At 49.8% G+C, this 14,593-nt stretch overlaps 1 protein-coding gene across 1 annotated transcript in view; it reads left to right on the top strand.

Annotated features, from left to right (window-relative positions):
* Positions 1 to 4,905: 4,905 nt before the first annotated feature.
* Positions 4,906 to 14,593, top strand: part of LOC144726808 (kinesin heavy chain-like) — a 30,131-nt gene continuing 20,443 nt past the window's right edge. Inside the window, exons 1-9 of the mRNA XM_078605768.1 lie at positions 4,906 to 5,156; positions 6,984 to 7,071; positions 7,449 to 7,522; positions 8,351 to 8,455; positions 8,568 to 8,616; positions 8,787 to 8,842; positions 10,017 to 10,104; positions 13,094 to 13,218; positions 14,148 to 14,252. Coding sequence (XP_078461894.1) covers positions 5,031 to 5,156; positions 6,984 to 7,071; positions 7,449 to 7,522; positions 8,351 to 8,455; positions 8,568 to 8,616; positions 8,787 to 8,842; positions 10,017 to 10,104; positions 13,094 to 13,218; positions 14,148 to 14,252 — 816 coding nt within the window. The 5' untranslated portion in view covers positions 4,906 to 5,030. The remainder of the gene's footprint in view (positions 5,157 to 6,983; positions 7,072 to 7,448; positions 7,523 to 8,350; positions 8,456 to 8,567; positions 8,617 to 8,786; positions 8,843 to 10,016; positions 10,105 to 13,093; positions 13,219 to 14,147; positions 14,253 to 14,593) is intronic.

Below are 14,593 nucleotides of genomic sequence, written 5' to 3' on the forward strand. Positions count from 1 at the left end.
CCTCTATCAGCTCTTTACATTTCTATTCACGTCCGAAAGTAGAGGTTAACTAGCATACTAAATGGTGGTAAGATTAACCGATGGCTTTAAGTGCACGTACAGTACCGTTGCACTTGACTTCCCCAAGCCTTTCAACGCGTGTTGCATATTCACGGATTTGAATCCAGGAGGCCACTCCGGTTATTACGACAGAGGTTAATTTACCATGTGTGCCATCTGCTTCAAAGAGAACGTGTAATCATCCCGTCACGTCGTTTCCGAAAGGGTAGGCCACTCAGTGTGCTTTATCGTCTACATTTGAAGAAGAAAACAAGTACCTGCAATCTTCTTGGTTCTTTCGGTAAAGTCACGTAGAAGGGAAATAATAAAAATAAAACAATAAAATAATTCTCACGACGTTTCGGCCACATTATTTTATTCTTTTATTATTTCCCTTCTACGTGACTTTACCGAAAGAACCAAGAAGATGAATCTCTACAGTCACGAAAGCTTTAAATCGAAATTTTATTGTTTTATTTTTATTATTTTATTATTTCCCTTCTACGTGACTTTACCGAAAGAACCAAGAAGATGAATCCCTGCAGTCACGAAAGCTTTAAATCAAAATTTTATTGTTTTATTTTTATTATTTTATTATTTCCCTTCTACGTGACTTTACCGAAAGAACCAAGAAGATGAATCCCTGCAGTCACGAAAGCTTTAAATCGAAAGTACCTGCAAATGTACTCTTGGTATTACACGTCGCAAAATTGCCCCACACCACCAATATAAAACTGAATGCAGACTGAAATGCAGGGTGCTTCAAAAATATGTTAACACTTCGGAGAATTTGCAACGATGAAAGAAAAATGTGCCTCCGGGCTCTGGAGACCACCTGGAGAAGATTCCAGGCACGCGTTGACAACGATGGCGAACAAGTGGGAGATTCGGACTTGTTGAAGCTATTAACATGACATTTGTTATCACGCTAAAGTGTACTATTATCTGTTTTTTTCCCATTAAAAACGCGAGTCCCATGTAAGTGTTAACATTTTTTTCTGAAGCACCCTGTACATCGTGTTCGGTTGATAGGCTTGCTGCCCTAAACTATTGTTGCGAGTTCAAAATGTACCACCTAACGAACACGTCATTGCAGGGGCTTCCCATGTACGCAGTTCAGCACGTGCTAAATATTTATCGCGTCTTCTGCTGCGTGTGTTGGGGAGACGTCGCCACCTGCTGGTCGGTGTCGTTCAACTATCCTGAGCCGTGGCACGCCGAGGATCAAGCGGGGAGCCCTCCGCGTTTACGGTTGTGGAAGTTTTGCTTCTAAAAGCGGTGGATGAGAACGTGACACCGCCCGACCGCCCGCCTCGCCGCCACCGTGCGCAATCTTGAGACGCCTTTGCCAAGATTTGAGTGCCGCCAAGGAGGCTCTGTCTTTCTACAGAGAGGAGATTTAAAATGGGGAAAAACAAACATCCACAAACGAGCCTTGGATACACGGTTACGCATCGTGAAGTCTGGGCGATTAAAGGATTATCACCAGTGTCGCATGCTTTGGGTGAATCAAAGGAAACGGGAAGAGCTCTCCTCTATTCACAGCGCGGAGTGACATGTAGTCTGTGAACGTTTAAGCTTATGTGTGTTTTACAACTCTAATGCCTGGCCGCCTGGAGGTTCCTGCCCTTTTCACTGTGGGTGCTGGGCCAGCTCTTGTCTCAATCAGCCCGTGTACACGACCAGCTACGTGACAAGCGACCTGCCCCTCTGAAGTCCACATGGGGTAGCATTCTTGTGGTTACGTGCCGGTCCTGCCCTTCGCTCCCACTTGAGTGTGGGTGTGGACTTGTGCCCTCTATAAGATGCGCCTGCCATTCTTCCACTGCGATGGTGGGTGTACACCCAGGACCCCATTCAAACTCATAGTGACATGGTCTCAGCTTGCTGACGAAAGTTGCAAGCGATAATTTCATCATCGCTTGCGGCTGGAGTTGGCGTCGTCCCACACTCCTGATGTTGAGGGAAAATGGGCGAGGTTAGGACTGTGGCTTATGCAGCTGCAATGGTTGCTTTGGGTACACGGTCCAGACCTCCCCAGAGACCCTGGCTGACAGAGGAGGTGTTCAGGCTGGCTGAGAAAAAGTGACAGGCCCACTCTCATCGGCTACAGCATCCCACGTCAGAGAATGAGGAGGCTTACCGCAGCCTTCGCTCGGAGGTTCGGAGAGCCGTGAGGTGCTGCAAGGATGGGTGGTGGTCGCGAGTTGCTGTGGAGATGGAGTCTGCCTCAGTGGCCCGCGATCACAAATCGCTATTTAATTCCATAAAATAAGTAACCTGCAGCGCCACACCTATTATCATCATTAGGGGAAAGAATGGTGATCCAATCTCCGACCCCCAGGAACAGGTTTGCAGATTTCCTGAGCATTTCTGTGAGGTCCTGGGGGAGGCGAAATCCCTCAGCCTGGAAAATATCGTGGGATAAAGTGGGGATGACTCTGCTGAGGCTGCGGTGCCTCAAATATTGGAAGAAGTCACCCCCTGTGATTGGCTGGCTGAGGTGCCATCTGTTGAGGAAGTACTGAAGGCGATCCAGAGCCTGAGACAAAGAAAGGCACCAGGCAGAGATGATCTCCCAAGCGAAATGCTGAGGGAGGGTGGCGTTTGTGAACAGACTGCCCTACATGGCATAGCAACAGTCTGGACCACTAGACGGGTTCCACAGGATTGGAAGGATGCCCTGGTGGTCCCCCTCTTAAAGAAGGGGGACCGCACAGACTGTAACAACTACAGGGGCATCTCACTCCTCAGTGTGCCGGAAAAGGTCCTTGCAAGGATTATTCAACATCGCCTTGCCAGGCACGCCGAGGAGAGGCTTGCGGAGCCCCAATGCGGTTTCAGGAAAGGGCGGTCCTGCACAGATGTCATATTTTCTATCCGTCTGCTACAGCAGAGGTGTAGGGAATTCCAACAAGACCTACATCTCTGCTTTATTTACCTGGTCAAGGCCTATGATACCATTAGTAGGCCTGGGCTCTGGGTTTGTTCTTGGTGCTTTCGGAGTCCCTGACCCGCTGCTCACAATCATTAAGGACCTTCATGATGGTGAGCGGGCCCGGGTAAAACTACGTGGCCGGGAGTCGCAGCCATTCCCTGTTCACTTTGGGGTGCGACAGAGATGTCCTCTGGCTCCCACATTATTTAACATCTATTTCGACCACGTAGTTCGTGAAGCCTTCAATAGCTGTACCGGAGGAATTTCCATCTGGTAGAGAAACAATGGGAGGCTGATCGATGCCCGGGTGCGGTCAAGAGATGGCTCCCTATTGCTCAACCAAGTTATGTATGCCGATGATCTGGTAATTGCTGCTCACTCAGAGGAGGAGTTGGAGGTGCTGCTGCTGAACCTGGAGCTTGCCACTAAGAGGTGGGGACTTACCATCAGCCCCACCAAAACTAAGCACCTGCCTGGTTATTTTGGACTATCGGACACTCCACCCTCACAACTCCCAATTGGTGATAGGGCAGTTGTGGAGAGAGTGGAGTTTCCCATACCTGGGCAGTTTGCTCATGACCGGCTCCGGTTTGACAGCAGAGGTCTCACTCCGAATCAGTCGAGGGGCATTATCTTTTCATCGCTTGCATAATGCTGTGTGGAAGCCACCTGGTCTGTCGCTCTGCACGAAGCTTCAGGTCTTCGCGACCACAGTCAATCTCTCCCTTCTCTACGCTTGCAAAACGTGGACCCCCCTAATGGAACATCTTCGCCGGATAGAAACATTTAGGCTGGCCTGACTACGATTTATCTTGGGTTTAACCAGGTTGGATTATGTGAGGAGCTCACATATACTTGAAAGATCTGGACAAAGTCCCATCAGTGAGCTCCTCCGGCAGGCAAGGCAGCGTTGGCTGGGTCATGTAGCCCGCATGCCCAGCCACCGCATGCCTAAACAGCTTTTGTTCGGCCGGATCGAGGGGGCTAAAAGGGCGCGGCACGGGCTAGAGAAGAGATGGAATGATGTGGTACAGGAGAACGTGGAGCTGAGTGGACTTGCCGATGACTGGTACAAGCGGTGTCAAGATCGGCCTCTGTGGAGGAGTTTCATGAAGGACGCCACTGGGCAGTTGGAGGCAGTCGCCCTCCAACAACAACGGAGGGGGGAGGAGCGACGCTCACAACAACGAGCGGAGCGCCGGGTAGCTAAAGCTCAGCAAGTTGGCACAGTAGGGGGCACAGGAGGTGCATCGGCCACTCATCTCAGTCGACCCGTGGCACCTGCTGGGTCTGCCCCGTGACCTCCTCCCAGTGGACGTTTGACACTTCACGTGACCTCAACGTGCACATAGCCTGGCACAAGCGTCGTGGTGACGTCACCGCCACTGAGTGGCGAATGGCGGTTTGTTGTTGTGCCCTCTGGTGGTGAGCGGTGGTGTAGCGGTTAGGGCGCTGCGCTCCCAACCCAGCGAGCCGAGTTCGAGTCCCACTCACGGGCAACACCGGTGACGATTATCTGAAGCGGTCCCGGGCCTCCCCTAGGTCTACTCAGCCTAAAACGAGTACCTGGTGTGGTACTGTAAATATTCAAACTGTGGAGACAAAGGCGGTCGGGCGTGGCGTGGCGTACCGTGCCGGCGTTCAGAGGCGCTTGCTAACAGCACTTGCCCCAACAGTCTGTCAAGGCTATACGGGGGATCTTTGTCTTTGTGTCCTCCCTTTGCTCCCACCTGTGGGCTTTGCTGCACCCACTTTGGGTGCCGCACCTGCCCTGAACTCCCACGTGCGCGTGCGCGCGCGCGCTTGCCCTGCCCTCTCTGGGCATAAGACCTGTCGCTGCTGCTGCTGCTCTTGGCTTGTGACTCGCACGTTGAGTCCCGCCTCCACGTGGTTCCGCCTCCACGTGGACACCTCCCCGCCCTCGCCAGGAGGCTTTGCGGAGTTTAAATGCGTCCGGGCGCTGTCGTCTTGAGGACTCTTGTAACGCCGTGCCCGCTGCTGCTGCTGCTGCTCCACGGTCCGTGAGTTTTTGGCAGTCGTCAGCCTCCCCGCCATGGCGGACCCTGCCGAGTGTAACATCAAGGTGATGTGCCGTGTGCGGCCGATTAACAAATCGGAGGAGGCGCGGGGAGACAAGTTCATCGCCAAGTTTCAAGGCAACGATACCGTCATCGTCTCGGTGAGAGGAGGCACCAGGCGGGCGGGGGGGTGGCAGTAGCGCCAGCGATGGGGATGGGTATAAGCAAACTAATCAAACGCGCAGAGAGCCCCGGGTTGATCGGGTTGATCGGGGTGGGGGGGGGGTTCAGGCACCGGTAATCATCACAACAAAGCCACGGGTGCGTCAAACGTCAGCTCGAACGGCGTGTGCGTAATGAGACCAGAGGCACGATGCACCTGGCGGACGAGGGCAAGGAAGGGAATGCTTAGACGTGGCATGGGCATACATGGAGCTCAGCTGAGGCATTGACCCCGAGGTATATGTGCCCAGGGCGCTATGGGTTAAGAGCGGTGGTTAGACGCGGGGTAGTTGTAAAATGTAGCGAAATGAGCTTGCAGAAATAGGTTAGGTATCGAGCATTGAGACATAGGGCAATCGAGCTGAGGGTAACAAAGCATACGTGGGGTATGTGTACACGTGGAGTATGTGCCCAGGGCGATATGGGTTAAGAGCATTAAGCAGGTATATGGGGTATTCTGGAATGCAAGGCATTTATACATCTGGGACACGATTCTTATTGATTCACCCGATGGACTGATGGTATGCAGGATATGTGGGGCATTCACATTGCATTGAGGACATTGGCGACCATGGGCAATTGGTAGAGGGCACGAGGTGGTTGAGAAGCTCCTGTGTCCGGAGGCTCAGGCCTTGCTGCTTGCAGGTGTCGCCAGGTCACTCTTGAAAATGAGACTCTCCCGGTCTCTTTGGTTCTCACCTGGTTCAACAAAGGAACTTGTATTGGAACTCACTTTGCATCACACCTGTCCTCAGCCTAGGCTGGTGTTGTTGGGAGAGATGCTGCTCTTGATGTGTTGAGAACTCCATCAGATGTGTTGAGATTCAAATGAGATGTTGAAATTCCCATGAGTTGTCTTGATATTCCCATTAGATGTGTTTAAATTCCGATGAGTTGTCTTGAAATTCCCGTGAGATGTGTTGAGAACCCCCATTATTTGTTGATATTCCCATGAGATGTGTTGCAATTCCCATGATATGTGTTGAGATTGCCATGGGATGTGTTGAGATTCCCATTAGATGTGTTTAGAACCCCATGCCATCGTGTGGGTGAACGATGATCGGCACGGCTTCAGCTGTGCACTGTGGCAATTTTGCGCTTCCTGCTTGTCTCAAAAGAGAAGAACACATCTTGTTGCAGCATGGGCATTACCAATATCGTTTGGGTAGCTGAATTTAGAGAGGATCTTCTTTAAACGTAACACTTGGCTTTCGCGACCTATGTGATTCGCGGAGAGCTTTTTGGGTCAGATAACGTAAATAAAGTGTGTGTTTGTGTGGTACACCCTCCACCACCTGACGCAGCCAATTAATCCAGTCACGTGAACAAAAAAAATGCCACTTTAATTACTGCTTCGGTGCAGTGCGCTCCAACACACCGGTGCCGCTGAAGCGGTAACACCTTGGCCACGTGTGTTCATCGCGTGACAACTCTATTAATGGGCTGTGTCGGGTGGAGGAGGGTTTCACGACACATTTTTTTTTAAAATTATCAATCAGAATCTCACCCTCCCCCCCCACCCTTTCACGTCGCTGAGTGTCTGCGTGTGCCAGCGAATGCCGATCGAGTGAGAGGCCACGCGGTGAGAGGAGCGCCCAAGCGCTCGGCGCAGGTGTCGGCCCCGTGTCCTCGATGACGCACACCGCAGCTTTGCGAGTGCGGTGTCGTCGAGCCGGCCGCGTGATTTTGATAATTACCAAGGGGCGGTGCTTTTTCCCCATTATTGGCTAACGCTGTGCCCGCGGGCGACGCTCGCTGCGTTTCAGAATAAACCGTACGTCTACGACGGCGTCTTTCACCCGGAGACAACGCAGGAGCAGGTGTACAACGCCTGTGCCAGGCAGATTACGAAAGGTGAGCGGCGACGGCGCCCCGAGACGCTGCCTTGACTCGCAAGCGTCGTTGTGCCCATTCCCCTGGTCACAACGAAACAGGCGTCACTGTCAAATGCGGTCAGCACGTGAACTCGGCGGTCTTCGTCGTTGCACATGCAACTTGCCCCTGGTTTAATAAGCCACACCTGATGGAGGAACTTCACACACACACACGAAAAAAAACCCGGTTTGGCAAGTCACGTGGGGTGGAGAGTCCACTGATTTAAAATATGATTTTATTGTACCACGCATGTCCCCCCCCCTTCACCAAGAAAACTCTCATCTAGAGATGATGTTGTTACGACCGTAAGCTCCGCTTAGAATGCTTCATGACACATTGCTTCATGCATTTTACAGATGTTCTCGAAGGTTATAATGGAACAATTTTCGCTTACGGGCAGACTGCTTCTGGTAAAACACATACCATGGAGGTAAGCCATTCCTCTGACCTAGTTACATACACACACACATGTCACTTAAGGGGCAGCAGTCAAGGCAAGCCTTCAAAGTTTGATTTGATTATGAAAGTGAAACATACACCGTGGTAATTCATTATCTTGTCCTGAATGTCACAACAAAAATCCTAAGGGGGTCTTTTCCATGAAGTCTGAAAACATTTTAAAGTAAGGAGTTGCATTTACTGAGCCTCTTAAATATTGAAACGGCAACTCTGAACGCTTTACAGTGCAAATGAGAAATACACAGCACAGATTGATGGGTAATAATGGAAAAAAATGTATCGAGGCCACAAGTAAAGAAGGAACAATAAATGTAAACTTGCAAAAAAACATTAAAAACTATAAACAATATTTCATTTTACCAAATAAGGCCCACTGAGCTGTATAGCTCTTTTTTTCAAAAGTGGCCTGGCCACAAATGATAGTTCAACGAAGTGGCTTATCACGTGTAAATGTATAGCAGCCAAATACTCGAAGCACATGATTCTAAATGTGGAGTGAAAAACTGGAGCACCTACAGAAAAATCCACGGGGAGAACATGCACACTCCAAATATACATGTCACAGCTGGAATCGAACCCACGACCTCCTGTATGCCGGGCGAGATAGTTAACATCTGACCAACACGGCACCCCTGTTATTTTAAAATTTAGCTTTTAAAACGCACAGGATTTATGAAGGCCACTCCACCATCCACCGCACCATCTGTCACACCATGGCACAGACGAACTTGACCGTACCTACAGTAACAGGCATAATGCCGCCATGAATTAAATGTATGTGTCACCTGCCAATCTCTAGGGAGTGCTGCATGACCAAGAACATATGGGTGTGATTCCAAGAATAGTGAAGGACATATTCCACTACATTTACTCCATGGATGAAAATCTTGAATTCCACATCAAGGTAAGCAAAGGCAGATGACATCGCAGAGAGATACAATTTCACATTAATGATCGTGTCCTATCTGTGCACTTGGCACGAATGTTTCAATAGGATTTCAATGCTCACATTGCAGGTTTCATACTTTGAAATATACCTTGACAAGATAAGGGACCTTTTGGATGGTGAGTTTTTATTTTATTATAACAATCACATCGTCACTACGCACGCATTCCTTCGGAGCACTTTTGATTTTTTTTTTACGTTGGTAAAAGTTTTTTATTTTGAAGCTTGACTTCAATTATTCACTGTACTCCCCCCCACCTCCCCCCCCCCCAAAAAAAAACCCCTGCAGTTTCAAAAACGAACTTGTCGGTGCACGAAGATAAAAACAGGGTGCCGTATGTCAAGGTGAGTAACCATAACTTGTTCCTCAATGACGTAAAGGTCAGGGCTTGCCAGGAGCGTGTAAGTCTTTTTTTTTCCGATGATTTAGCGTAAGCTTTTGGAAAGCATTTAATTAAAGCCGCGCAGCCAGATGGCAACATAAATTTTATATATTTTTTAAAATTCATTTTATAAAATAAATGCCTCCACAACCTGGATTGCCTTCGATGTGTGAGCTGGTACTCGCTACAGCACCTCAGATTAGCACGGTTGGCTAGGTACAGTGCGAAAGAAGTTCAACAAACATACGTACATACGGGAGGCCATGCGGCTGGTTCTTGTTGACTCACCTATTGCATACGTGTTATGCTCGGTAGCGCAATCTCAACTGTCCTGTCATTAATGTAGTGCTTTCTTTAACTCCCAACAATTACTACGACTGGACAAAGCACAAGTCCAACATGCATACTTTTTTGGGCTTTGTGAATTGATGCGTCATGGTAGATTGAGGCGGATTGGTGAAGGCCTTCATTCCATCCAGAAGTGGATGACCATGGATGATGATGATGATATTTTGTTTACGATCATGATCACTACAGCATGGTTCTCAAAATCAGATGGAAGTATGCGTATTGTTTAAAAAACTAAAATCAAGATGTAAAATTCTATTGCCCATTAAAAAAGAACAATAGTAATAATCCGTATTTACCTCTCAAGAATCTCAGGGCAGAACTTTTTTTTTCTCGAACACCTTACTTTTGGACGTTTAAACAATTCCTCGGTGAGTATTTTCTTTCTTTCCGCCAGGGAGCTGGGGTTCTTGGGGAAACCTCCGGAACGTGAATTTGCACTTCTCCCCGCGTTCCAGCCACAAGAGCATTCGCTCTCACGGATGTGGAGAGCATCGGCACGTTTCCATGAACACGGCGTAATGGACCGGCCTTCACGTCCGCCGGACCTTTAAAAGGGCGCTTGTAAATTCAAACTTGTGAATTCAAACTTGTAAATTTCAAACGAAACAATGGGAACGTTATGCAAATTTTCGTTGGCGTTGGGAAATTTTGCCAACTAACTGCCTCCCAACGATCACGCAAAGAAGCCCTCCCTCGTGCACTTTAGTTCTATTTTATTTCTACTTTATGAAAACTGCGTGGCTGCGCATGCAATTGTTTTTTTTATCCTTTTCCGTCTTCCCAAGGGGTGCACGGAGAGGTTCGTGTCCAGCCCGGAGGAGGTGATGGACGTGATTGATGAAGGCAAAGCCAACAGACATGTGGCTGTGACCAGTGAGTCTGCACGCAGCAACCCACCGTCATTAATTACGCGCAGTTTCTCAAGGATAACATCGGGGTACAGGGACTCCTTTGCTTACGGACATTCGGACTCACAAACTTCCAGAGATACGAACGAACCTGTCTCCGTATGTCCACTTGCCTGTTCGGACCGAGAGCCGTTAAGTTCAACCGCCGCTCAATAGATGGCGATGGTGGCGTCTACATCTACAGGAGATTATACAACTTTCAAAGCTAAATTTCCATTTAAAGCTTTCGTGACTGCACGGATTCATCTTCTTGGTTCTTTCGGTAAAGTCACGTAGAAGGGAAGTAATAAAATAATATTATGTTTTATTTTTATTATTTTATAACTTCCCTTCTACGTGACTTTACCGAAAGAAACAAGAAGATGAACTTTCAAAGCCATTCCTCGTATTTGGTGTACATGTCGTACAACGTGTTTGGAATCGACAGGAGTAAAGTTGGACTTACGAACAAATCGACTTGTGAACGGACCTCTGGAACCGAACTCGTTGATAAGTAGGGGAGCCCCTCTGTATGTTGATTGGTATCGTGCACTTACACGTAGTGCCCTTTTGTTAATTCACTGCTGGATGAGGGCCTCGCCACCACTCCACGTGGGTCGTGGGGGATTGTTTGACCATACTTCACCACAGCCGGCCGGTGCAGGTGCGTGTGAAGGTCAGGCAAGCAGCGTAGACGTTGGCAGCGTAGAGGTACAGCACAACGACCCTTCGTTCACTGAGCGCCACGGACGCAGAGGAGCGCTCGGAAACCTTGAGAGCGCTTTGCACGCACGCAGGGAGAGACGAAGCACCCCAGGCGTGGACGACGAAGCTGTTGGTCTCGTTGTTAGGGACGGAGCGGGACACAACGATGGCTACAAGAAAAACTAAAAAACAAATGGTGGCATCTTTCGGGAAACAACGCTATCTTATTGTGCTCTTCAACATGGATTGGGCAGGGGGGGGGGGAAATCGATTGAAAAAGCTATCGAATCTGCGGCTCTGTTGTCAAATGTGTTATCGGCTGTTCACAACTCTGGGCCTGGTGGCCCAGCAGTAGAGCTAGCAGCTCGCAATCGGAAGGGTCGCAGAGTTCAAATCCTGGTTGGCGGTTGACTCAGCCTATCATCACCCCTTCGGGTCCGATAAAATAGGTACCGCTTTGCGCAGGGAAGTCAGCAGTGGATGTCCGATGGAGAGACTCGACCCCATCACGTGGAAATTTGACTTGTTCACTAAAGTACTTAAACGAACAGGTGAACCAAAGTACCGGATTTTAACCGCCCTAGAGAAACAGGCGTCACTTAGAAGACGAGACAATGTTTAGTTTGTTGTCCACCGATTTGCACGGTTTGCTACGTACGGTGCGAATGAAGTCCAACATACACACATACAATAGACCACGTCCATGTACTGAGAGGATTTATTCGGAAGATGTCAAATTTAAACCTATCACTGTGTGCATCGCCGTATTGATTGTGAAATTTTTACTCTCTCTCTATATATATACCGAGGCAGCCTTGAATATAATGAAAAGACAAGGAATTTACGGGAGATATATCAGATAAAAAAAAAAAAATATCAGATGTATAATATATTTGCGAAAACTTGGCTTCAATAGTGAGACTTTATGAAGATAAGATTAAAATAAAAAAGGGTTGTGTGCCAAGGCAATACCGTTCCACCAAAGTAATTCTCTCGCTGTGTTTGAAGAAGTTTTCAGGATGTTACATTTGGCAGGATGTGGTGTCATCATAAATCGTGACCCATTTTTTGCTTTATTCCAAACGAAATCAGATCATTGTTTCGAGAATATCAACGTATCCGTTTGTCTAGGCCAAATAATATAATCCCACCACCGTCTACGCCCGAGAGAGTAAATAAATAATGACATCAGGATGGATTGCGTTCGGAAAGCAAAGCAGCGCCATGCGGTGCACCGTTTCCTTTGTCAAAAAACAAATTACTACGCAAGCGTTGCGTCCTATGCTGTTATGACTTATGCCTCAGAAACATCGTCTCTGACAGCAGCCGGCATGTTCCACGAGCTGAGAAGAGCCCCAGCGTGCCACGGGGAAGATCTATACTCGGCGTCGCGATGAGAGATAGGGACACGATGAATGGATTAGAGGGTAGACACAATGCGGTCAATGGGATGGAAAGCGTTGGGAATAACAAACGTGCACACGGCACGTCTGGAGTGGCTTCGATGCAGATAATGCATCGAGTCTACAAACCGCATCGGGGAGCGAGCGAGGAGGGGCAGACCACTCACCAGATGCAGGGACGAGATGAGGAACTTCGCCCGACTAATTTTGGATGTTGACGAACAGAGGCGCAGGGGGGGTGGCGTCGTCTGAGTGGGGGGGGGGGGGCCCTTTGTCCAGCAGTGGACCTCTACAGGCTGATGGGGGGGTGCTGGTGATGATTCATGTGACAGATAAATCTTGTCCGAATAAACCTTTTCCTTCGTCGAATGCATCGCAACTGAATGGCTAAATGCCCCGTGGGACGTGGCAGCGATGCGGCTGGGCGGGTAGCGTTGTTCGCCGACTGCTGCAGAGGTTTGCAGTTGGGGTTTAGCGGCCGCCCTGGTTAATACCACGGACGTTGCAGAAGTTATGTGAAACAGCATTTGCCAAATTTGAATATTTACTCGCCAATTACATAAATGGATAAAACCACGTAGCATCATCGCCTCCTACTGGCAGACATCGTTCACGTGTGAATCATCGCGCCTCCGTGTGAGCCTTGCGCTGTCAGACTGACCCAAATACTAAATGTACGAAGCCATCGTCAATCGTGCTTAGTTTGTCCTTCCCCGCCGATTAGCATGGCTGGCTACGTACGGTGCGAAAGAAGTTCAACAAACTCACGTGCACATGGCTGTGAATGCTCACGCTGATCGGGGTCCCATTGCGAGAGAGCGGTGGGCTGTTTTGCACATCTCTTCATTTTATCATTCGCCAATCTAGACATGAACGAGCACAGCTCACGCAGCCACAGCATCTTCCTGATCAACGTGAAGCAGGAGAACGTGGAGACGGAGCAGAAGCTCAGCGGGAAGCTCTACCTGGTGGACCTGGCTGGCAGCGAGAAGGTCAGTGGCCAGGGAGGAACCCCGCGGGAGACTCGGGGCGGGCTGGGGGGGGGGGGTTGAGACGTCTACGTCGACCACAAGGCGCTCCCCCGATACGGATTTACGTCCCGAGGCCTCCGGCCGGAATGCTTCACTTGTGGACGCGCCGTGGAGTTGCTTATTTATTCGTTAGCAAACCTGCTGAGAATTGTCCATTGCATAGGAAAAAAGCACAAGCTATTCTTGAGGCTGTGCTGGGGTTTTTCTTTCTCTCTCTCTCTCTCTTCGGGAAGTTCCTGCATTTGGGGGTGTTTGATCGGTTCCTTGATGAGATTTCGTTTATCGGAGGACAACAACAAAAAACACGATGGCAGGAACAACTCGTTTATTTGATGGAGTAGGACTCGCATGTCAATGCAGACGGACCGGTAACCCAGTTGCTGCACCGCAGTTTTCTGGCCACGCCTCACCTTTTGAGGGAGTGCCACCCACACATTGAATTGATCCGCTGGCCTCCCAGGCGTGTTCCACGAATGCACACGGTGAGAGCACTGACTACCCAAAGTCATTGTGAGATGAGGTTTTTTTGCATTGACACTGACGTCGTTCCCACCCGGCGCAATCCCGCTGGGACACAATTTGTACTGTTCGGCAAAATAGTCCATGCAACTGGAGGTAAATTGTGGGCAGCAGATGGTAGTTTCAGGGGGGGGGGGGGGAAATCCATTGTTTTCCACTTTACTTCTCGCTGCCTTCGCTGAACCCCCGCTCAACCGGCGTGGCAAAGTACGGTCAGATAACCCCCACGACCGACCGAAACGGCGTGGTGTAGGCCCTCATCCAGCAGTGGATCGGCGGAGAGGGCCGCGCGTGAACCTGTTAGGGACCTGGCAGGCTGCGATCGCACGCGTGAATCGTCACGGTGGCGTGCGTGGGCTTCCTTGTTGCAGGTGAGCAAGACTGGGGCTGAGGGCTCCGTGCTGGATGAGGCCAAGAACATCAACAAGTCGCTGTCGGCTCTGGGCAACGTCATCGCCGCCCTCGCCGAAGGCACCGTACGTGTCCGCGATCGTGTTCGTTCCGGGATCGCGGCGCTGCGGCCGTTCGCGATTTTTTTGACCCGTGTGAAAATCGCACGAGAGATTGCTGTGTGGTTTTTTCTTGAGCTCCAGTGGCTTCCTAAGTGTTGGAAAGGAGAGCGTTCCAGACGGACGCAGAAGCGCGTCTAAAAGCGCGCGATGCGGTTGACCGTCTTTGTTCGATGGCCAGCCAAAGGCCGCTGCAGCTGCTGCGAGGACGATCGGAGCTCACGCGATGACGGTTTATGTTCCCTGACGGGATCGGCGAGGCATCGTGGTTGACTTGTGCAGCGAGCCCTTTGCGCGTAAACGAGTGC

Source organism: Lampetra planeri, chromosome 1 (assembly GCF_965212315.1).
Source record: "Lampetra planeri chromosome 1, kcLamPlan1.2.h2, whole genome shotgun sequence".
Classification (NCBI taxonomy): Eukaryota; Metazoa; Chordata; class Hyperoartia; order Petromyzontiformes; family Petromyzontidae; genus Lampetra; species Lampetra planeri.